At 41.3% G+C, this 24,297-nt stretch overlaps 1 protein-coding gene across 5 annotated transcripts in view; it reads left to right on the plus strand.

The window, feature by feature from the left end:
- Positions 1-23,278, plus strand: part of TBC1D8B (TBC1 domain family member 8B) — a 56,800-nt gene extending 33,522 nt beyond the window's left edge. The window contains exons 9-21 of one of the 5 annotated variants that reach the window (XM_032769431.2): positions 1,738-1,888; positions 3,666-3,880; positions 4,367-4,484; positions 5,148-5,433; positions 6,435-6,564; positions 9,649-9,747; positions 10,972-11,040; positions 11,264-11,504; positions 12,524-12,589; positions 14,098-14,181; positions 15,378-15,434; positions 16,471-16,571; positions 17,982-23,278. In XM_032769431.2, coding sequence (XP_032625322.1) covers positions 1,738-1,888; positions 3,666-3,880; positions 4,367-4,484; positions 5,148-5,433; positions 6,435-6,564; positions 9,649-9,747; positions 10,972-11,040; positions 11,264-11,504; positions 12,524-12,589; positions 14,098-14,181; positions 15,378-15,434; positions 16,471-16,571; positions 17,982-18,395 — 2,031 coding nt within the window. In that variant the 3' untranslated portion in view covers positions 18,396-23,278. Of the gene's footprint in view, positions 1-1,737; positions 1,889-3,665; positions 3,881-4,366; positions 4,485-5,147; positions 5,434-6,434; positions 6,565-9,648; positions 9,748-10,971; positions 11,041-11,263; positions 11,505-12,523; positions 12,590-14,097; positions 14,182-15,377; positions 15,435-16,470; positions 16,572-17,981 lie in introns of those variants that run through there. The other 4 variants (XM_032769432.2, XM_032769434.2, XM_032769435.2 and 1 more) reach the window with 4 other exon arrangements.
- The last annotated feature ends 1,019 nt before the right edge of the window (positions 23,279-24,297 follow it).

Consider the following 24,297-nt stretch of genomic DNA (forward strand, 5'->3'; position numbering starts at 1 on the left):
CTTACCCTTAGGACATTCCTGGTACATGAAGCAAAACAGATGGTGCTTTCTACCAAAATCTACCTGAAACATTCAACAGCAGCCAGTGCTTAATTACTTTATAACCATAGCCTTTAAGATTCTGCTTGTTCTTAGCTGTTTTATACTGACAGCTTTGACTTAGCTGCTTCCGTCAGGACAGAAAACGAATACACTGTAGGAGAACTTGGATATTTTTACAAAATAAAGCAATTTAAACAGCTGTTTTAATGGACTAAAATTAATTTTAAAAGGGGCTAAGGGAGTACGCAGTAGGTTAACAAACTAGACTTGTGCCTCTGGAGACCAAGTACAGAGTCTCACAGGTTTGTTGGTCTCATTCTAGTCCCTTGTGAACATCACAGAACCATAATTTAGTTCATTCTGAAGTCCAGCAGTGGAATGGCGGTGGTGACCTAGGTGCTGTGTTGACAATGCTTTTTGGAGCATTTGGGAGAACTTTGTGGGCAGGCTTTCCCAGCACCTGTCTGCACTGTCATACCCGCTGGTTAACTGTGTTGCTCCGTTGCACTGTTAATCCTTTCTGGAACTGTACCACTTCGTATACCTTTGAGAATTATGTAGACTTCATTGATAGTGTCAAAGATGAAGAAACAGGCTGGGCTGTCTGCATATTGATTTTATAAACTTTTTGCAATATCAAACAATATAGACCAAATATTTTAAGGGAGTGTAAAAGTCTACAACAGGTTCAGAGACGGGCTACTAGGATGATCCGAGGAATGGAAAACCTGCCTTATGAAAGGAGACTCAAAGAGCTTGGCTTGTTTAGCCTGGCCAAAAGAAGGCTGCGGGGGGATATGCTTGCTCTATATAAATATATCAGGGGGATTAACGTTAGGGAGGGAGAGGAATTATTTAAGTTTAGTACTAATGTAGGCACAAGGACGAATGGGTACAAACTGGATATTAGGAAGTTTAGACTTGAAATTAGACGAAGGTTTCTAACCATTAGGGGAGTGAAGTTCTGGAACAGCCTTCCGAGGGAAGTAGTGGGGGCAAAAGACTTATCTGGCTTTAAGACTAAGCTTGATAAGTATATGGAGGGGATGGTATGATGGGATAGTTTAATTTGGGCAATTGATCTTGGATTATCAGCAGATAAGTCTGCTCAATGGTCTGTGAGGGGATGTTGGATGGGATGGGATCTGAGTTACTGCAGAGAATTCTTTCCTGGGTGCTGGCTGGTGAGTCTTGCCCACATGCTCAGGGTTTAGCTGATCGCCATATTTGGGGTCGGGAAGGAATTTTCCTCCAGGGCGGATTGGCAGGGGCCCTGGAGGTTTTTCGCCTTCCTCTGCAGCGTGGGGCATGGGTCACTTGCTGGTGGATTCTCTGCAGCTTGAGGTCTTCAAACCACAATTTTGAGGACTTCAATAACTCAGTCATGGGTTAGGGGTTGTTATAAAAGTGGATGGGTAGGGTTCTGTGGCCTGCTTTGTGCAGGAGGTCAGACTAGATGATCATATTGGTCCCTTCTGACCTATGAGTCTAGGAGTCTGAGTTACTCTGTATTCAGTAGGTCAGATTCTGTTTCCATTTACACCAGTGTAAATCCAGAGTAACACCACTAATATCAGTTCTGTCGCTCTCAATTTATTCTGGTAATACTGAGAGCAAAATTTCACCTTATACTTCTTAATGTGTGAGCAGACTTTTTCATTATGCTTAATGTGCTTTTTGTTTTTGTTTTGATAGTTGAAAGAAAAAATGAAAGAGCAGTCCTGGAATATCCTCTTTGTAGAACGTGGACGTGGCGTTAGCATGTTTCGGACAAAGAAGACTCGAGATCTAGTTTTAAGAGGGATCCCAGAGACCTTACGAGGAGAGCTCTGGCTACTCTTCTCAGGTATTGAATAGTAATTAACATAAAATTATTTCATGCAGTTGTACTACAGAAATATTCTAGTCAACAGTCAAACACTGCTTCATAAACTGCTGTTCTCTGCCAGAAGTAGATAAGGATCTTGCTTTTATGCAAGGAATTAAAACCAAACCAAATCTGCAATCTTTACAGTTGGCAATCAGAGCTACTGACTCCAACTGCTTTTAAAATTGTAGAGGTAAAAATGTTTGTTTCCTTGGTGATAGGGTACATGCTGTATCCTTAAAGTTCAAGGGAACAGTTAGGTTGGAAAAGACACTCTGTGTATGTGTGTACTGCAACTGGGATCCTGGGTGGACAGATTATCTCTAGCGTGACTCCAGATGGCATACTAAAAATAGCAGTGTGGACGTTCTGGCTTGGTCTGGAGCTTGGGTTCTGATGCCTATAGGGTGGGGTAGGTTTGAACCCGAGCTTCTGCCCCAAGCCAGAATGTCCACATTACTGTTTTTTGTGCACTAGCTTGAGTATGGCTTGTATGAGTCTGTCTGCCCGGGCTGGGACACTCGCTCCCAGATACAGTGTAGATGTACTCTTTAAGACTGTGTCCTCACGTAGCAGGAAAAACATATTTGCTAAACCGGTTTTAAATCTTTTGTTAGGGATGGCAGCTTTACAAACTAATAATTTCTGTAGCAGAGAATTTGCCCCATCTTTGCAACTGTTTTCTAGACTAGGCGCCTTGAACCAAAGTACAGAGCTTACAAATATCATGTGCTTCACTTGCAGTGTTTCTAAAGATGCACAAAATCTCTTGTGAAAGTTAAAGGTACTTTTATGGCCTTCATCCCTGTGGTATAATATTTGTATTGGAATGCTTCACAAACACTAATTACTTTATCCCAGCAACACACTTACGAAATAGGGAAGTATTATAATCTGTATTGTACAGATGGGGAACTGAGCAATTAAGTCACTGATTTTTAGAAGCCCTGAGGTCCTGCAGCTCCCGTTGATTTCAGCACATGAGACACTCACCCAAATGACTTGCTCAAGGTTGCATAAGAAGTTTGTGGCAGAGCCAGGAATTGAGTACAGGTCTGTCTGACCTTCCATCCAGTGCCTTGACCACAAGACTATTTACCCCAATATCAGAGATGATTTTGCAACTCTTCTAGAGGTTCAGTTTATGACAACAATTTTAAAAGTAATTTATCTAGCATGTTTTAGCTCATGCTGAGTAGTTCTGAATGCAAGAGATTTGTAGTTGCCAACTGTTGAAGTATCTATCTGCACATTTATTCTTCACTCATCAGCTTTGTATCTGAGCACCTATGGTATGTGATGGCATGAAAATCTTAGAATGATCCAAATGTGAAGTACTTTTTGAAAATGCGTCTCATAAAAGGCTTGGTAGTCCACTACCAACTTTGCAGAGAAGAAAAACATTGACTCTACCAGAAAACATTTGTAAAATTACAGATGGAATGGGGGCTTTTTTGTGGAAATCGAGAGAACTTAGGGTCAAAATCTGATTTATAATAGAAAATAACCTACCACCATATTTAACTTGAGCCTAGTTTTCTACTTTGCTACTCCTGTAATTCCAGTGTAACCCTACTGATTTAAAAAGTGTTACTCTGATATAATACTGGAGTAATGTCCTGGGGAATTGGTCCCCAAGGCTCCATCATAAGCCATATAACTTCAATAAGTACCAAAAGCTATTAGATATATTGCAAAGATGTAGATATTCCACTCTTTTTGTCTTCTAATGCTGTGCAATAAAACATATTGGCAGGTGCCGTTAATGACATGGCTACAAACCCCGGTTATTACACTGAACTGGTGGAAAAGTCCCTAGGAACATGCACTTTGGCTACTGATGAAATTGAACGAGATTTGCGTCGCTCCCTACCTGAGCATCCAGCCTTTCAGAGCGACACTGGTATTTCTGCACTCAGGAGAGTTCTTACAGCCTATGCGTACAGGAATCCCAAGATTGGATACTGTCAGGTAGAATACTCTTCAGATCACGTGTATGGGTCTTCTAAACATCAGTAACACTAATGTTTAATACCTGTATAGTGATGCCACACTTCATAAACTCATCACATAAATCCCGGGGGTTTCTTGCTTCAGTAGTTTACTGGTGGTATAAATTTCAAAACATTATACAACATTGACTTTTATATAGGGTTTGTCACCAAGTTCTGCCCGTGCCAGTGACATGATTTTATCTGCCGTAAATCTTGGATTTATGCTAGGTTGATGTTATAAATCTACCTTATATAGTTGTTATATCAGGCATTTTAACTGTGTTGCAGCATAGGTCTGGTACAGGATATAGTTGCAGCTTACCCCAACTGAGTTGCAAAATGATGCAATGTAAACTATGCTTTAAAAATGCCTATAATTATAACATGCAGTAAACCTGAAATGCACTACATGCTCTTACTGTCTTTCCTTGCCAACACCTCTTTCCTTGATTGAATGTTGTAGGCAATGAATATTTTGACATCGGTGCTGCTACTTTACGCTAAAGAAGAAGAAGCTTTCTGGCTATTGGTTGCTGTGTGTGAAAGAATGTTACCCGATTATTTCAATCGTCGAATCATTGGTAATGTTTCTGTCTTCTAGCAGTTTTTAAAAAATAAACGTAACAATCACATCTTGAAACAGAAGTGAAGAACTAGCTAAAGTTTGCATGTGTGGCAAAATGCTGGATTTAGTTCACTGCTGTAGTTTAGAAAGAAGAGTTGAAAATAAACAGGAATATTCCTGTTTGTGCAGGAATTAATGTAGCTTTTTATTCCTGAGTTATTGCTGTAGAGAGAAACAGTTCAGGAAATATTATAACTTGTACCATATTACCGTTTTCCTGGATTTGTATTCTTGTCCCTGATTCTGCTGGTCAGTGTTTCGCATTTTTTTTTTTTTTAAGGTTTTCTCTCCCCTGTTGCAAACAAGGGACATTGACTACATAGGAGGAGCAATGGAGCTGACTATATACTTTCAAAAGCAATAATATACTGCTTGGTGTGCAGTTATGCTAGATACCCACACGTTGTCTTGATGGCTCCTAACAAATTCGGGTCATGCAGGTGTTTGGTATAGCCGCACACCCAGATCTGCTCATGTTATGCCATATGTCATACCATGGCAGCAGCTTGACCTGTTTTATAACGAAGATATGGTTGTGTGTGAGCCTGATTCCTGGGAATGTCTGCTGCTTTATTTCCTATATTAAGATTTGGGTGGCTGTTTCGTTGTCCTCCTGCAGGGGCGTTGGTGGATCAGGCAGTGTTTGAGGAACTCATCAGGGATCACTTGTCTCAGCTGACGGACCACATGACAGACATGACGTTCTTCTCGTCCATCTCTCTCTCCTGGTTTCTTACCCTCTTTATCAGCGTGCTGCCCATTGAAAGTGCAGTCAGCGTGGTAGACTGTTTCTTCTACGATGGGATAAAGGCAGTCTTGCAGCTGGGTCTGGCAGTACTGGACTACAACATGGACAAGCTGCTGACCTGTAAGGATGATGCAGAGGCAGTGACTGTTCTAAGCAGGTATCGGTGTATTCATCATTCCTAAATGCAACTTGGAAAAATATGTACCTACAGGTAGATTTGCCTCTTAGAAATGGCTGAGAAATCATTAGGCCTGGAATTTCAAAGGAGTCGAGGGAGTTAAGTCTTCAGCTCACACTTAAATCCAGTGGAATTTGTGTGCTCAACTCCATTAGGCTCCTTTGAAAATCTCAGCCTTAGTTGTTACCTCTTCTTCTAAAACCACAAGCACTTTGTACTGTTTAAAATGGATACAAAACCTACACTCGCGCATTTATAACCCCCTACCCACCTGCCTTTGCACACCCATCAAGCTAGTAACCGAAGCACAGTTTTACAGCTTATGTTTATTGAATTTACATATAAAGAACGGATTGGAGTTTGATTTTTAACTCGTAAGATCAGTGTGAAATCCCTTCTTCCTCAGTACCCATACACAGTTCAACTGGAACCAAACTCTGCTGTTCTGCTGATTTAACAGTCATTTACAATTTTTGTTGTTTATCTTTAAACTTGTTTTTAACTGCTTCTTCTAAAATTTTGCCTAGCTGTAACATGTCTTTTTTTTTTTTGCACATTTTATCCAGCCTGCAGCAATTCAATACATTTTAAAGGGGCTCACGGTAATTTGCTTCTCGGCAGCAAATAGGAAATGACTGCTCTGTGGAGCTGTTTCTCCGTAGATTATGGTTACTCTTGTCCATGAATGTTTATTGAGGATATGTGTAAATGATGAATGCATGCAGATCAGGACCCAATTTAGCAGAGGCCTGTGGGTCAAAGAAGACTGACTAGGGTCACCATTCACCATAATCTTAGTCTTCCTTTCCCGCATAAATAACCCAGTCTTTGCTTGCCCCCAGACAGATGTTCTCTTTTTAGTGCTCCTTCTACATCCACGCTTTTCTTCCCCAGCTCATTAGACTCAGAGATGTTGTCGATTTCACTTTGCTTTGGCAGTCGGCTCTCACTAACATTATGTCTGTCTCACTTTTGTGCAGATTTTTCGACAGCGTCACTAACAAGGACAGTCCGTTGCCTCAAGCTGTGCAGCAGGCTTCAAACCTGAACGATACAAAGAGTTACCACCCAAAAGTGGACATAACCGACCTGATCAGAGAGTCAAATGAAGTGTGCATTCTTTTGTGTATTATGTTTTGTGTCATATGTTTGCATTTTCTCATTTGCCCTTTTTAAAAATTATTTTACATCAGCTGAAGTAGTTACAGAATCATAGAAGCTGCAGAAACAGCAGACCACTCAGATCACTAGTCCATGCCCTCTGCTAGTCCCCTGAGCTTTGTCCAATCTAATTTCCTAGGCTATGGTACTTTTTTATTGTACCTGAAATGTACTGGGCTGGCAGTCCTGGGGAATGGAGTCCTCTAGGCACATGGCAGACAAAGCAGTCAGTTGGGCTAGCCTCCCCCAAGTCAACCCATTATTCGTGGCAAATCGGCAGAGGCAGAAACTTCAATCACAAATGCAAGACTCTGACCTCTGCAGATTGCAAGAGGTGGTGGAAATTGACATTCTAATGTCAGCAGCCAATTTAAGGAGTTACTTATGCTCCATATTTTGGAACAGCCGTGAAATAGGCATTGATGGGGAGGAAATACCCAAGTCAGAATTGACCATGATCTGCTATTTAGGTCTTTACCACTTCCTCTTCTCCCTCACTTTATGAGGTTGGGTTTCTTCAACTTCTGCTGGTCTGTGGCTCTCTGGTCTGGTAAGGAAACTGACTTAGCTTCTGTTTGTTCTTCTTGCTAGCACGGATTTTGTGCTGGCAAGAAGAATGAGGCATTTCCTTCCTTGGGATGATTTGGAACTAGGCTGTAATGTCTGCTTTGAAGCACTTTTTGATTTCAATTTCTGCTGAGCCCATTTAGGATGAAAGGCTATACCAGAGAAAAGAGTAATCCACATTCTCTCTTTCCCTGTTTCTTTCCATGGATATGAAATACCCTTTTCGACTTCAGTTCTGGTTATTGTGCCAGTGAAAGGCCTAGAACAGTGCCTCTCAAACTTTTGTACTGGTGACCCCTTTCACATAGCAAGTCTCTGAGTGTGACCCCCCCCCCCCTTTATACAGTAAAAACACTTTTTAGTGTATTTTAACACCATTATAAATGCTGGAGGCAAAGTGGAGTTTGGGGTGGAGGTTGACTGCTTGCGTTCCCCTATGTAATCACTTCGTGACCCCCTGAGGTGCCCCGACCCCCAGTTTGAGAACCCCTGGCCTAGAGCACATTATTTTCAGTGAGGGCATTGGAGAACAAAGTGGAGTGTTTTGTGCTGAAGAGCAGCTTCTGAATAAATGCACTAGCTTGGCCGTGAAGCTAGCTGCTCGTGGTATAATTTGTGGAGAAGACTAGAATAAAATTCAAAGTCTTTTGATTCCTGATAGGAAGAGAGGCATGGGTTTGCGGTCTGAGCACAGGACTAGGAGCTGGGCTTCTGCTTGTAATTCTGACTCTTGAAGTAATCGCATAATGTATCTGTGCTTCTTTTTTTCCTCCCTGAGAAATGGAGATATCGGTCTTGTTTCTACTTTCTCAAGTGAGCAGAGGTAACATTTATTAATGTTTGTAAAGCATTTCGAGATCTTGGAAGGACAGTGAATTGTTACAGGCCTGACTGCCTGTCTTTCTTATGAAGTGCAACGTCCTAGAAGTCAGTGAGAATACTCGCTGGGTAAAGGATCACCAGGAGAGCTAGGTGCAGTGGTTTGACAAAATGAAATTTCATCAAAATATGCTGCTTCACAAAAATGTTTCAATGAAGTTTTTGCCAAGAAGGATCACAGAGAGAGACTGAGGCTCGCTATAGTCTAGTGGTTAGGGTATTAGCCTGGGATGTAGGAGACCGGGAGACCCAGGTTTCCACTCCCTGCTTTACCTCAATCAGGGATGAGTTTTGTATTCCAAATCACTCCCAATCCAGCAGAATAAGGACTTGAACTGGAGTCTCCCACATCTTGGTCCAGTGTCCTAACCACTAGGCTGTAGAGTGTGAGGGTCTGCCCTCCCACACTCCTGATGAAAGAGACTATTTCAACACAATATTGTTTCCACAAAAGGTTGTGGTTTTGTTCCAAAGTGGAAGGAACACAAATTTCGAAACCTTGAAAGTTGCAAAAGGGAATTATCTTGCAGCCAGTTCTAATGACTAACTCTGAGTAAGGGGCTAGAAAATATGCCTCAGCTGTTATTGCCTCTCCTGGGTGTTGTGAAGATACGTGAGGCTATGTCTGAAGATGAAAAATGCGAGAGCCATGTTTTGTTTGTGTCCTTTTATGACTTGGACTCCCAGGTTCATTCATTTTCAGGGTAAATCATAAAGGAACAATTTTTAGTTTGTACATAGAAGAGCGTGTAGTTCTTAATGTATTGCATCTATTCAGGATTAGACTGTAAATTTACAATCTACCCCTAATGAAGGGCATTGAATAGCAGCCCTTCCACAGGAACAGATCAGGGACCTTGTTGTGACCAAATTGAAATTCCTTCCCTGATTCCCCTTTTGCTTCAGGAAGGAAGTAATCTACTTCTGGTCTTCCTTCATCAGTTCAACCGTGCTGGGCCAGCATGTGGAGGACTCTGATCATTACCCACCCCTCCCACATAAGTGAGGAGGCAGGGGTGGGTAAACACCCCATCAGAGATGACTTCTTCCTCCCCTTCCCCACACACAGATGGACCCCCGCCTTGCAGGGTGATTAAGGGGGCACCGTACACCCCCTTAATCCCCTGTGCTCATGTGTACAGAAAAGGACAGTCCCGTCTCTTAAAGTATCTCTACACAGCAAAGCAACACCTGCAGCTGGCCTGTGGGGCTCGGGCTGCAGTGTTGTTTCACTGCTGTGTAGACTTCTGGGCCTGGGCTGGAGACCCAAGGGCTGGGACTCTCCCACCTTTCAGGGTCTTAGAACCCAAGCCTGGAAGTCTACACAGCAGTGAAACAATCCCACAACCCAAGCTTGGCGAGCCCAAGTCAGCAGGCATGGGCCAGCCGCGTGTTGACTAGTTGTAGTGTAGAGACACCTTTATTCATCAGTGAGTTTCCAGAACCCAGGCTTGCTTTGTGTCAATACGGCTGGTCCTACTGCTATTTTTAGTGGCAGGAAAAGCAAAAATATCCACATATATGAGCAGCTCTGTGGCTGGAAGTAGCTGAAATTCAATTTCAGACTTTGGGGTTTTTTTCCCCTAGAAATATGGTGATATTCGATACGAGGATGTCGAGAGCATGCGCTGCAGGAACAGGCTGTATGTGATCCAGACCCTAGAAGTTACTACAAAACAGAATGTGGTAAGTGTCCTGAAAGAACGGAAGCTGTGAACCATGTGCAGTAGCATATGTTGCCTTTCCTCGGCTGGACTTCCTCCTTTTTGGAAACTGCTAGCGTATGAATGAGGATGACCTAGAATATCCACAGATGAGTGAATAACTCCGTGAAGGCTGAAATCCCTCTCTGATGGGTGTCTGTAGTAAATGGGGGTTTGGTCCAAGATAATTTGAATCTGTGAGCTGCTGCTCTAGGTATTGGTAACACCATAGGCTTCCAAGGACTCTGCACTACATTTCTGTGACTCTCTGCACTGATCAGAACGGGCTGATTTGTATTTCTGTGTGCTGCTGCTAAATTGTTAGTGTTCCCTTAGAGACATGAGGTAGCATAAAAAGCCTTTAGTGACCCAGAGAAACACTGAGCACTAAGGTAATAACAATTAATAACTTAATTTAATTGTACATTCTGTTTTGCAAGGAAGAAAAGGAGCAAAGTACTAATAACCAATAAACCTCCAATGAAACACCACTGAGGAGATAACTGCATTGCAATATAAAAAGGATCCCTTTTTAACATATGTACTTAGATATTTAACTCTGGGTGCCAGTAGCTGCACGTGCCCCTGGAAATTTAAACTCCCTACTGTGAGTGAAGGTGGCGGTTGGTTTCCTTTGCTTGTTTCTTCAGTGGTTGACCCCTAGTAAACAGCATTAAAACCAGACTAATACCTCTTTCTAAAGTAAACAGTCACTGGAAATGCTGCAGTAACCTACTGTGAGCACTGAGACCATAACTGTTGTATTTCTTGGCTATGGTTAACATATTCTGAATGTGGATGCTGGTCTTGCAGCTGCAGTTGTGTGCTTGAATTCCTAATTCTCTGTAATGAAAAATAAACTTTGTTTGCATGAACTGAAAGTGCCATTTGTCCCTTATGAATGAAGCCTCGTATTGCATTAGTACACATAATCTAGTATATAAGAGTTGGCTTCTAGTTTCTATAGTGTAGGATCAACAGCAATGTGCTTTGAGTTTATTCTCTTCTCCTTGGGTTGGTATGTGGTCCTTGACTTGTTTCCAGTCGAGATTCTATACTCAATTCCCTAGCTGTAAGCTACAAAAAATCAGTAGGAAAATTCAAACAACCTCTATGCAAGCTAAAATCTTGGCAAGCACTGGGATAAAATTGTAGAGCAAAGAGGGGGGAAGTCACCATTTAATTTTTGTATTTTAATTTATTTTAGCTGCGTGTTGTGTCCCAGGATGTAAAATTCAGTCCTAGTGACCTGGAAGAGCTTTATGAATTATTCAAGGTAATGTGCTGTTTTTCTTTAATGCCCTCATTTGCAAAATGTCTGTATTTAGGGTCAGTTCTAATAAGGAAACGTCACAGTTCCAACCCAATGAAAAGGAAGATTTAATTTATACCCTTTAGAATGTCATCCTCAAATAACACTGGAAGCAAAATTCAAAATCTTTTTTCCCCAAGCAGAATTTTCCTTTCTCCTGGTCTAAAGCTTTGCCTTTTCTTTGTAGAAGGAGCATTTTCTGTCCTGTTACTGGAGTGCAAATAGCCCTGTCCTGAGACACCATGACCCCAGTCTGCCATATCTGGACCAGTATCGGATCGACTGCCAGCAGTTCAGGGTCCTGTATCACCTCTTGAGTCCATGGGCACATTGTGCAAACAGGGACTCTCTTGCACTGTGGACATTCAGATTGCTGGATGAAAACGCCGATTGCCTTATAAACTTCAAAGAATTTGCCTGTGCACTTGGTATGAGACTATCTCATGCACACACTGTATTGCCATGGGCTTGATCCAGAAAGGTGCTGGGTTCCCTCAGTTCCCTTTGTTAACCATTGGAATTGAGAGTGCTCAGTATCCTGCAGGATCAGGCCCAACTATGGACTAAATGAACCACTTGGCTTACAGAGTATATTTATAACTTCAGTTGTGGGGATTGCTTAGGCTGGTTGACAGTGGTTTAAAATGATTAGTGCATGCTCTGGTTGTGCCCTCTGTATATAAAGGGGGCAAAGCAGTTTCTGTTATCCTCTGACTTCACATTCTAGTAATTTTTCTGAAACATTGGGCTGAAATTTTCTGTGCTTGGTCTATATTAATGCAACTTTAAGTATGAAATTCCCGAAAGCTAGGAAGTTCAGAAGTTCAGGTTCTGAACAGCGTTAACTTGCCCATATTGCACAACCTGTCTGGCTGATTAAAAGTACTTTCCATGCTATGTATCATCACACAGACGGCACGTGCAACCCAGCCAAGTTAATGTAATTTTTACTGACTTTTTATTTATTTTAGCTGTGAATTAAATGCAACCTTAATGTTGCATTAACATTTTTTTTTTGCACGTCTGATATTCTGGAATGCTGTTGTGTAGGAGTAAATGTTTAACAAAAACGCCAGCAAAACATCACTGTGATATGTGATTTCCTTATGTGGCAAGTACATTGTTCTGTGCATTCAGCTCTGCCTACATTTCTGTCTGCCATGCCTGCAATTTTAACCATTACTGAGAAGGATTCTCTAGCTAAATAAATGTGACTCTTTGTCTAGGTACTAAGAGGAGGTTTAAAATGTGTTAACATGTGAAACATCCATCATTTCACAGTATAGACAAACCCAAGTTCAGCTGCATGGGATAGTGCTTTTCTTCAGCCTCATCTCACATGTCCAACTTCAGTCATGCTCAGCTGTTCCTGTGTTCATGCTAGTCGCGTTTTCCCCCCAAGCTTTGAACTAATTGAATGGAACGTCTTGCCTTTCTCCTCTAACAGATATCATGTATAATGGAAGTTTCACTGACAAACTGAAGCTGCTTTTTAAGCTGCACATCCCTCCAGGTAATTTTTTTTTTTTTTTTTTTTTTTTTTTTTTTTTTAGCAGTGTTGTTTGAGGCGTTTTCTCTTGGCTACTACTCTCTTTCCATCACTCTTTTTCATTCTTTAATTTTCCAGGCTTGCATGTTCCTCCTTGTTTCACTAGTACAAAGTACACACTGCAGACCCACAGCTGTAGTACCAGGGCCTGCTTTACCCAGTGTGATGTATTCCACTGGACCAAGAAAGCCCTAGTACGTTCCTAGAGCACTTCTGCTTTGTCCACAGGGACAACCATACCCACATGTTGTTTGTGCTACCAAAGAGTGCTTGTCACTGAGTTTCTGTTATACTCTAGGTGCTTTTCAGAAGCCTCATGTCCCTTATTTTCAGCCACTGATTTTGCTAATAAATTTGTACCTCAGCTCTGTTACATTGTATCGTATTGACTTGTCAGTATTTTGCCATGAGTCTGGACAGAGATGACATGGAAAAATGCAAAATCTGGTTTGATTTCAGAGGTGATGTAAGACTATAGGACTTGAAACTGTACTTAATCCAAATGACAAAGCCCAGGTAAAGTCTAGGAAGGGAGGTCACCATACATCTAAAGATGCACCTTTTTTGTAGAGACATTTGTTCACTAAAGACCTAATCCAAAGCCTACAGAAATCGATGGGAGTCTTTCCATTAACTTCATTGAGTTGCAGACCCAATCCCTAAGGCCTCTGTTCAGCAAAGAACTTAAGCACGTGCTTAATTGTCTTAACTTCAGTGGGGCTAAAGCATGTGTTTAAAGTTAAGAACATGCTTAAGTGCTTTGCTAAATTTGGGCCTTAATGTGGAAAATGTTCTGAGGAAAGGCGGGATCTTTTGGGAGCTTAACCACCAGTCTGGGAGTCAAGTAATTGTTTCTTTTGCCTGCTCCGCCAGATCTTGGGCAATTCCCTTAACCTCACAGGGGGGTTATGAGTTTTCCTCACTTATGTTTCTAAAGCACTTTGAAATCCTTAGCCAAAAAGTACTAAGCCCTGAACCTGCAAATGGGTCTGCACAGGCAGGCCCCACTGAAGTTTGCAGACCTCTAGAGAGGTGGATCCCTGCACCTGTACCTGCTGACCCTGGTGAGAATCCATCTGCACTGATTCTGTTGCAGTATCAGGGCCTAAATCAGTGCAGTTTATTTATAGAAAATGTTTTGTTTCCATGTTCTTTCAGAAACCTTTACTAATGGCTGTTTACGGAGCATTTTAGTGCCATTACTTTTGAGTACAACTTTGTCCAGCAGTGGGATTTGTACTGAGGAATTTCATCTCCACGCACTTAGAGATTGTGCTAAATGTTCTATATTCTTTTCTCTTTACTGTTATTTCCTTTTTATTTTTCTTCCTCCGCCCCCTCCTTTAGTTCATGTACTACTGAGAGACCATAAGAGAGTTTCTTGGCTGTCACTATGTTGCCCTTTCCAGTATGTTGATGGCCCAGGTACCACTATGTCCGCTTTCGATTGATTGCACTAATTTTTCCTGCAGCTTTTACTGAAGTGGAATCTCTAAGCCCTTCCAAAGGTGATGATCTTTCAAAAGAAGAGCTGATTCATTTCAGTCAACTCAATGGTAAGCCCCAGCATGCTTGCTTTATTACAAAGAATTAGTGATATTCTATTAGCTCTACTGCAGTAGAGCTCAGTCACCCTAATCAGGACTGGGCCCTATTGTGAGAGGTGCTGTATTAATGCCCATGAAGACACAATTCCTGCCCCCAAAGAATGTTTATGTAAAATGTACCTCCCGATGACACGAAAAGCCCCATCCTTGAAGATCATATATATCCCACAAGGCAGTGCAGAAGTTCTCCATAAATATCCACTTACTCTCTTCTCAGAGTGTTTTTTCTGTATCACTGTGTGTTGCCTCAGGTTGAAAAGCTGGTTAATGGCTAGATTCTGTGGAATATCACAATAAGCAGTACTTAGTTATTATTTCATGTATTTGTTTGTATGATGGTAGCATCTAGGAGCTCCAGTCATGGATATAGAGGTGGGTGCTATACAAACACGCAGAACAAAAAGACCCAAGGAGCTTACAGTCTTAAGACAAGAGACAGTGGATAGAAACAGACAGATGGGAAGACACAAGGAACAATGAGAAAATACTGATCAGCTTGCTAGGCAGTGATCTCAGCACACCAGAAGCCTAATAGTTGTTAGCTTTTCTTTTTGTTTTAACTACTGCCTGTATGCTTATCGCTATACTCAGAAACAAAGGAAGACTCCCTGCCCCAGGGAGTTGAACATCTAAATCCATAATCTTCTTGAGGTTTCAGAAACAATTTCTCCATTTCTGAAGTCCCATGCAAAAAGAGGCGAGTCCAAGTTGCCAGGGATCTATACAGAACATTTCCTTTAGGAAACTCAGTCATTGCTCTTCTGTGGAGTTGACTTCCCTTTTCTCCTTCATAAGCTGTGTGTGAGAGGTTTAGCTGCACAGTAGCAGTACAATATCTGCAGTAAACATTCCACCAGCCTCCACCAGTCTTGAACACCTGGGGGCAGAGAGGTAATGGGGAGGATCTGAGACTATGCAGCTGACTCTGGCTCCTTCTGTCTCAGCTAGCTCTGCAGTATGGTTGGCAACTCTTGCTCTTCGGTGCATCCATATCGCTGCTTCTCTGTCACAGCTGAGTTCAATATACAAGCAAGCATGTGTCTTAAATAGCCTGTTGATGAAGGGAATTTTGATAAGGGGAAACACAGTATAAACTCAATCTGTGAAAGAAACACCAAATACTTGTTTTTTCTCTTCAAATGTAGTTTCCTCTCCTGTGGATAGTCAGGAAGCGGATGCTTTGAAGAGAAGTCCAGAAAAAGGTAAAGAATCGCGATCAGCAAAGTTAGACTCTCAGTGACCCAGTGTTGCCTTTAGGAGAGGGAAATTGGGCACATGTGTGGAGAGGAAATGGAGCATCTCGGCAGCATGGCTGCTCCTGCATGATGGCATTAATGTCTAATCTCTTTGTATTGTTGGGCTTACTCGGGGCAGGTAACAGGTAGGGGTTATATTCATCTCTATGCCCACAGGTCTGACTAAGGCTGTTGAGTAGGAACTTGACTGAGGGTACCAGCTCATTTCACATAACTCACTAACATTCACCTGTTGACTTTTTGTCATTTCTGTCTGATCTGGTGTAGATTTGAACTGATAACCTGGAGGAGAAACCTCTGTGTCTGTTACCAGTTGAGACATCATATGATTCCCTTCCCCTTCCCATGGTTTAATTCATGTTTTAGAAAAACCAAGAACATCTGTTACTGAATTGATAAAGATTGTGTGGTCAAGTAATTTCAGACTAGACATTGTTCATGGAGAAACATATCATCTTGACACTTCGCAAAAACACCGTCCATCTTATGGGCCAAAACTGGTACTTCTAACCTGAACTCCATAAAGGCTTTGGAGAGAAGCTGGATATGAATTCTCAGATCAAAATCTGTCCCTGCAATTGAATCCCAAGCTTGGTTGGCAAATAGCCAAAATCTCACAAGGAAAATTGACCACAGGGTATCTGTACCATTTTAAGATTGTGGAAATTCACAGGAGTTCCATTGTCTTGTGCCAAAATCCTGTGAGAATATCTCTGCCACTGTCAGATCTGAACGAGAACCCTAGCCCTGACTCTGCTTCTCACTTGAACCTTGGCCTAAATGTCAGCCCATGTCTTTTCATAGTTCTGTATAGGAAACCTTGTGCACTGGTTATATTTCTTTCGTTTTAATATGTGATGATCATGTCCAAAAGAAAATATAAGCCAAATGTTCCAGGACACATGGGAACATCTTCTGCTAAGAAGTCACAAGTGGAATATGTCAGAGATCCATTAATTCTGAAATATTCTTTTCTCTCAAGCAGGTAAAGGGAAGATTGATATTCAGGCCTATCTGAAGCAATGGCAAGATGAACTTCTTAAAAAAGAAGAAAATATTAAGGATTTGCCTAGAATGAACCAGGTAAAACTGTCTCTCTGACTCCTGTGTCAGTCTAGTTTTTCGCTTTATCTCTCCTTGCGATCAGCTTAATGGCTAAAACGCCGTGTGTTCATAGGGTCTCTTCACGTTGAGTCCTATACTTTAACCACTAGACTGTCTTTCTGAACTGTTACGATCCTGGCTGAATGTTTTCATTGCCTCTAGTATTCATTAAGGGCGCTACGTCTAAGTGGTTTAGGCCTGGTCGACATATGGTGTCTGTACCAGCATAACTGTCAATTAGGTGTATGATTTTTTTTGCCAATAGTTATTCCAGTACAGCTCCTAGCCTGAATGCATACCTCATTCTGAACCACTGTAGTTAAACGGTACAAATTTTGTATAAGGAGAAGCCCTCAAGAGCACAAGTCACTTGAAGGGCACGTCTGAAAATTCCACCATAAGGCTCCATTACAGGTAGCGAGCTGTTCATTCAGGTCTCCTGTAAAACCACTGCCCCAGAAAAAGCAATGTACTAAGCACCAATCATAGTAAATCATTGCTATTGATTCTTAGAACAGCTGCAGTCCATAATCAAGACTTTAACCATGACAGAAGTTCTTGTTTATAACCACATGGTAAATGCTATACGACAGGGTTCATCTGTTGTTCCTGATACAGAACTCTAAATATTGCAGTAGCAAACGCACCAGAAGGGGACCCTCCGTAAAGTTTCTCTTCAGTTAAGGACTATCCTGTGAGCTGAGTTGTGCACATGCATTTCCCAAAGGTCTGTACGAGTATTTCTCACTTGACTGAGAATTTCATACAGACTGTTTTTATTGTTCAGGTTACTTTTTCAGTTAGCATAAGACGAGCAGGTGGTGCGAGGTTATACTTAATGGTGGGAGGGAGCACAGGGCAACAGAAGCCCTGTGTTTAATCCTTGTCTGAGACGAAAGACAAATCTTTCCATCTTCATTCCATTTTCCTGATAGTTCGTGCTCTGTTATTTAAGCATTTGCCAGAGTTCTCTGAACATGACTTTTTAGTTCCCGTTTATAACACTCAGCCTGGTTCTTATGTATTAAGGCATTGATGGAAGGGGGAGAAAAGATCAGTCTTTTTTTAACTAAGACCCTTTGTTTGATTCTAGAAGAGTGTCTAAGCAATCATTTACCTGTTAGGAACCATTTATAGGAATGACTTTAGCGCCATTACAAAGCAGCTGCATGCATCTCTTTGATGGATGTCATAATGGTCCATTCTCCCTTCTGGGTAAGCTTAGGCATATTTCAAAGGGGGAAATGGTCATGTGTTTTTAGAGGATGCTTTTCCATAAGAAATTATTTTAAGAAGGTGGCAATAAAGAATAGTAGCTAAAAAGAAAAGCCTGTTGCTAGGGCTTTGAGTTGATGTTCTCTGAACAGTCTCCTCCTTAACTCTCCCTAGTTCCAGTTCATCCAGTTCTCAAAGACTTTATACAACCTGTTCCACGGGGATCCTGAAGAGGAGTCGCTATATTGGGCTATAGCGACTGTCACCAGCCTCTTGCTGAAGATGGAAGAAGTTGGGAGAAGACTACAAAGCCCCACTTCGCCAGCCAAAAGCCCAGCTTCTGCAGCAGAATCCAGCACGGACAGCCAGAACACTCTAAAGAAAGACAGTGCACCCCAACAGACTGAGCGCAGGAATGTACAAAGCATTCGCAGAGACGACCATGAATGGTCTTTTGCCTTTGAGCAGATCCTGGCTTCCTTGTTAAATGAACCAGCTTTGGTGAGATTTTTTGAGAAACCTCTAGACATAAAAGCCAAGGTAGAAAATGCTAAAACTTCACAATTAAAAGCGAGAGCCAGAGTATAGGTGGTGTTTTGTGTTTTTTTTAACCTTTGCACTCTATGTAACACAAAGGCCATTGCTGTGGAAAGTGAGCATTGTTTTATATTGAGAATGAGATTTGAGGATTTAGCTTTAACTACCAGATGATAATATGTGTTGAAGTAATTAAAAACACTTTGAAGCACAATCACATCTTTGTGTTGTTCAGAAATTTCAGTATAGTTCAAAAAGGACAGAAAAGTAAACGGCATTTTTACCATATTATACAAAATATGCAATATTACTAAAAAATACTAAATGTGACCCATAGAGGGCACTATTGCAAAACTTTCTGTGTGACTATTATTACTGGTTGCCTATTTCTTGATTTACTGTTCATTGTTGTGATGAATTTGATGATTTTCTGCCATCTTCAGTTCTAAGTAGTACTTGACATCTAAGTGTTTTACTTTCAGGCTGGTTTAATTTCAAAATAACCATTTCTAAATCTGCATGTAAACTCACACCAACCCAGGGCAAAAGCCTCAGTACTAAGGGGAATAAAAGTTTTTGGACTGGTAGCCTTGATGGTCACAGGAGCATTGTTGAGAAAGAAGGAAGTTTCCATTCTTTTACTTATTGCTGTACTGTAGTGTTAATCTTTTCTTTATCAGACCTCACTGGCTTCTAGTGAATAGCTGGTGTCAGAGCTGGGCCTGAATCTATGCAAAATTCAGACCAGAATCCTGATTTCCCAAATGGCACCATTTCTACATTGGATCTGTATGCCCTGGAATTTTGGGGACCGAGATTTTGCAGCTCGGGTGTGATTTCCATCTGAGTAATTTTCCATCTGACTCCATGGTTTCCGGCATCAACCCAGATGAATAGGTTACCCCTTCCCGCCAACATTCTGTATCCCTGAGATGCAAGAATGGGGGAGTTAACTGATACTCTTGTGGCCCCCCTGTTGTACAAGGGTGAGAACGCTGGGGACGGATCATCAAAACGTGTAACTTCCAATCAAATGTATTCCAGTGTACTTGCTGCAGTCGCAAAGAAACTGGCAGACAATGGCTAATCCCTTTTTTTCTGTGTAAGGAATTAGGATGTGATGTAAAGCACTTAAATTTTATCTGCATCCACTTGCAGGCAGGGGAGGGATAGCTTGCTCATCTGGTGCATATTGGAGAAAGACATGATTTTGTTTGAATGTTATCTCAAAACCCAGTAGTAGCCATCAGTAGCCACCTCCTAATCAGTTGAATTATGACTGCTGAGCCGGGTGACTGACCTGCTGCAGCAGATGCTGATTTATTACCTTTGACTCTAAGATCAAGCTTTTAACTGTTAGTCTTTTGCCATGGGTCTTCTCTTTTGGATTATTACCAGTGTGATAGTTTATATCAGTGGTTCCCAACCTTTTCGTCTGGCAGGCGCCAGACAAAGGACTGTGGCGGCGGCGGAGCACTCGCCAAATGCTGCCGAATTTCTGCAGCATTTCGGCGGCAGCACCTCTCGATGATGTCACTTGCCAACAAGTGACGTCATCAAGAGGCGTCGCCACCGAAACGCCGCAGAAATTAGGCGGATGCTCCACCGCCACCCAGGACGCGGGTGCATTTAGATGCCCCTGCGGGCGCTATGGCACCCGCGGGCACTGTGTTGGGGACCCCTGGTTTATATCCATCAGGACATATAGTAGCAACAAAATCCTTCGGAGTCTGAAAATCAGGTTTTTAAGTATGTCGGCAGGAAAACAACAACAACTTTTTGTAGTAATAATCAACAAAGGAACCATCTCTTTATTGTAAGGATCCTTTGAGGCAAGCTCTGCTAATATTACTGAGAAAAATTGTTGACTCAACTGCTATGTAGTGTGCATTAAAGGGAGGGGAAGAAAACCTTGTATTTTTACAAAATTGATAAGCTGCAAATGTTACATGGTAAACTGCTTAATGCATATTTCTAAGGCATGAATTACAATCTTTCACTGCAAAGCACCACTGTTTTTATAAGGTGTATGTTTGTAAAGAATTAGGACAGGAGGTGATACCAATATTAGGTGCTTTTTCTATGTTGCTTACATGGAGTAGAAACAAAACTAAGATTTCTGAACTTGGCTGTATATTGCAACACAATGCTGAAATTCTGTCACTGTGAGTGGGAGGAAAGTTACCATGCCTTCTGAATGTGTAAAACCATTTCTTCCTAATCTCAGGAATTAATGTAAATTGATCTCAACTGAAGGAATAATTACAAAAAATGGATAATATATATACAGAAAGTGAAATTAGGACGCTTAAACGTAGCTTGAGGTTATATAATTTTGATTTGTATATTATGGATTGAAGTGTGAAAAGCCTATATCCTTTCTCATGTATATTTCGAAGGCAGAGATGGATACTACTGCATGGATCTGTATATCTGTGTTTACTAATTGTTTTCATTGCATATTTTCACTGTTTTAAAAACAAAAAGCAGGTAACTTTTGATGTTCCAGGCAAGGGCTTGATCGATCAGGCAAACCTTTACTCACGTGAGTAAACAGTATGCAGGCAACCCCACTGAAGTCAATGCAACTACGTGTGAAAAAGGCTGAGCAGCATCAAGCCATATGATTTTAATTTCAGACTTCATTGTGGGTTAACAAGTATGGTGTATTTGCCAAGCAAGAGAAGTTAAAGGCTGATTGAATTTTTGTGGTGGGTGGGGAAACAAGTTTTATAAAAAGAGTTAGACGCAGGTTAAATTATATGCAGGAAGGAGGTATCAACGAAGTCTGAAAAATGTAGTGGACATGATATTAAATGTCTGTTATGCAAAAATAGGCACTTTTACAAATGTTATGCACTTTCTATTAATGTTAGTCAAAAGGACCATACAGAAAGCCAATTACCAATTATATATCAATTCTGTACCTGCGTTTATAGTAGAATTATCACACACATGTTTATACACAGAATGACCAGCATACATGTAAAATCTATTTAAAACTAAAAGTTAGGGGTACAATCATTTGTTTATTTTTTATTATCCTAAGAGATTATTTTTAGTTTGTTTGTTTGTTATAGATTTTGAACAAAGAAAAGGTAATGTCGATTTTTGTCATTCCTCTATACACCTGTGTTCTGGTCCAGCAAAAAATTGCCTTGACCTTCTGTGCCATGTGAGCTCTAGATAGTAGTGATTGATGGATCAGCCTTGCAGGACAAAGCCTCCTTGAGGAAATCATCTTTCTGTAGGTGGCCAAGAGTTGTGCAGTTGCTTTAGTGGGAAGAGCTCATGAAACTCCAGGTGGTTGGAGGCTGCAGACCAGCTTCTGATCCCTCTGACACCAGTTATTAGTCCTGATCTGGAACACCTTTAATATTCAAGTGTAGAATTTGAAGCAAGTGGGTGGCTGTTTGCAGGAGGTCAAGGGAGAGCATCTTGCTTCACACTGTGCTGAGTGAGTTTAGAATCTGACCGTCTGTCTCTTGTGTCCCTTTTCTACTCCACTCACTGTGGAGATGACCTGGCTAACAAAATATATAGAAACTTGGAGGCAAAACCCTTCTCCTCCCCATTGACTCTCTACTGTGAGATTCCCTACTCTAAGGTGACAAAGTGATAATAGCTAGGTTAACCACTCTACTTACAAGTGCTCTAGCAGAGCATATCTGCACTTGGGAGCTTTGACCCCTTTAAAATTCTCTGTAGAGATGCAGAGAGTAACCCCCACTCCTGGGTTAGGATACTGTGGGAGACTGCACATCCTCTGGTTTCTATTGAATAAGTCCAATTGCCACGTTGGAACCCGTAATCCCCACACACACAAAATAACATGGACAGACATTTTCATGAAAAAAAGTTCCCTGCTTTTTTTTTTCTTTGGGGGGGAGGGGAAGGAGGGAATGTATATTGCATCCAAGATAAAACTGGCATTGATTCTGGGGGAAGTTTATCTGGATAGGGTTTGCTAATATTAATGGGTTTTTATTCATATTCATTTTCACTTCTTAAATTGGATTAGGTGGTATGTGAAAACATCAGCATGACTTTAAAGACAATACAATCACATGGTTACCCCATTACGTCCTGACCTGCTCTCAGGAACTGACAATTTTAGCGATCAGTATGATCTGAGTAATCCTCCCTCCCTCATGCATTATTACTGGGCATATAAAATGTCTTTTTCTAAAATGAGTGAGGAAAAGCCAAACTACCAGTCCAAGGGAATGGCTAACAAAAAGGTAGTGTGCCCTGAGGCAAGTGAACTAAAAAGGTCCATTAGGTTGTGTGTTTTTTTTTTTGTTTTTTTTTTTCCACCTACCTCAGTAGCAGGATTGACTACAGTTCCGGACACACTGGTGACATTTTAATAGTTTCAGCTGGGAATGGCAAATCCACTGTGGCGCTCTCACTAAAATCAGTGGGTGTTACGTATACAGATTGAAGGAAGAGCAGGACCCAGTACTATAATTGTTTGAAAAAGCCAAACATTTTAATATTTTCTAGGAAGTTAGGGGTGAGCTCAGTCATATGGTACTAAAAATCACTTAAGGTTCACTCCGTCCAACACAGTAATTGTTCAGTACTTGTAGATGGCCATAACATACTGATCTTTTTAGTAGTTTGCCAGCATGGCAACTAAGAAATGGATATGTTTATTTACATTAATAAAAGAGCCTCCATCCAGTTGTACTATACAAAATTCTTATATTTAATTGTAATTTGTTATTTGAGTAAAAGAATTTCTTAACAGAATTATTCCAATTTATTTCCAGAGAAAAAAGATATTTTGTCTTTTTGCTACAGTTATATCACCAAGAATGCAAAACATGTTTATGTGCCGGCATGTTGGCTTTTTATACGATGTACTGTATGCAGTAAAGGTACTGTAAGTAATGAGATGTCAATAAACTTGTTTCACTTAAGAAAAAAAATCTGCTTTGGAGGCATGTGTTTCCTTTTCATTGAGCGCCAGGTTTACTGTAATGTTTAACCAGCATGGGATTTTCAAAAGTGCCTTCAGGCTCACAAAGTCTAGTCCCATCCTTAGTACTTACTAAAAGCAGAAAAGCTCTAATTTACAGTAGTACCAGGGAATGCTGCAGTGAAGTAGTGGATTTTGCAAAAGGCAGCCTTACCCTTTTGCAGGAAATGGGAATTGTGAGTGTGCAAAGATTGCAAAGTTTAGGACCTTAGTGAATGAAATGAAACTTTGCAAAGGTGGGACCCTAATTGAGAAGGCTGTGCCTTTAGTTGTCAGAGAAAGGTGTGTCCCCTGGAACTAAGAGCTAAAAACCACTCAGTTGATGGAATGCAAGGAGAGGGTAGTCAAGTCCCAGACCATTTGGGGTTTAAACGTTATCCCAGCACCTTGAGGAAAACAGGAAGCCTGTGCACGGATGGTATGTACTTCCCAGGATGACTGGAGAGCAAGTGTGAAAATTCTGGACCCTTTTTTTTTTTTTTTTTTTCTTTTTGCAGGGTGTGGAGGGTATAGGTGTGTATATAAGACAGATCCTCTAATATTGGGACATCTGATCACCCTAGCACTCCTAGTGCCATGTGGATTTTAGCAGTTATATGCAGCAGTTCTAGTTCAGACACTATAAGCAGAGTCCATTTTTACAGAGTCTTTGCCAAACCAATAGCCAAAACTCATGACTAAGCCGAGGCACAAGAAACCAGCCTCCCGCTGTCAAAGACACTAGGTAGAGATAGAAACAAGCGAAAGCTGAGAGAACAAGGAAAATTGTCATCAAAGAGGAGACAGATTTCTAATCCCAGGATTGATTTATCCCAATGTATGATCCTTACCTTTTAGAATTCTAAAGTTGAGGACTGCGAATCCTGTTAACTTCTCTCTCTTCCCTCACTACCCTGTCCCCGTCCTTCTCCCAAAGGGATTTGTCGCTCCTCCCTTCTTTCCCAACCAGGCAAGGTCTGTCTTTCTGCT

Source organism: Chelonoidis abingdonii, chromosome 8 (assembly GCF_003597395.2).
Source record: "Chelonoidis abingdonii isolate Lonesome George chromosome 8, CheloAbing_2.0, whole genome shotgun sequence".
Lineage (NCBI taxonomy): Eukaryota > Metazoa > Chordata > Testudines > Testudinidae > Chelonoidis > Chelonoidis abingdonii.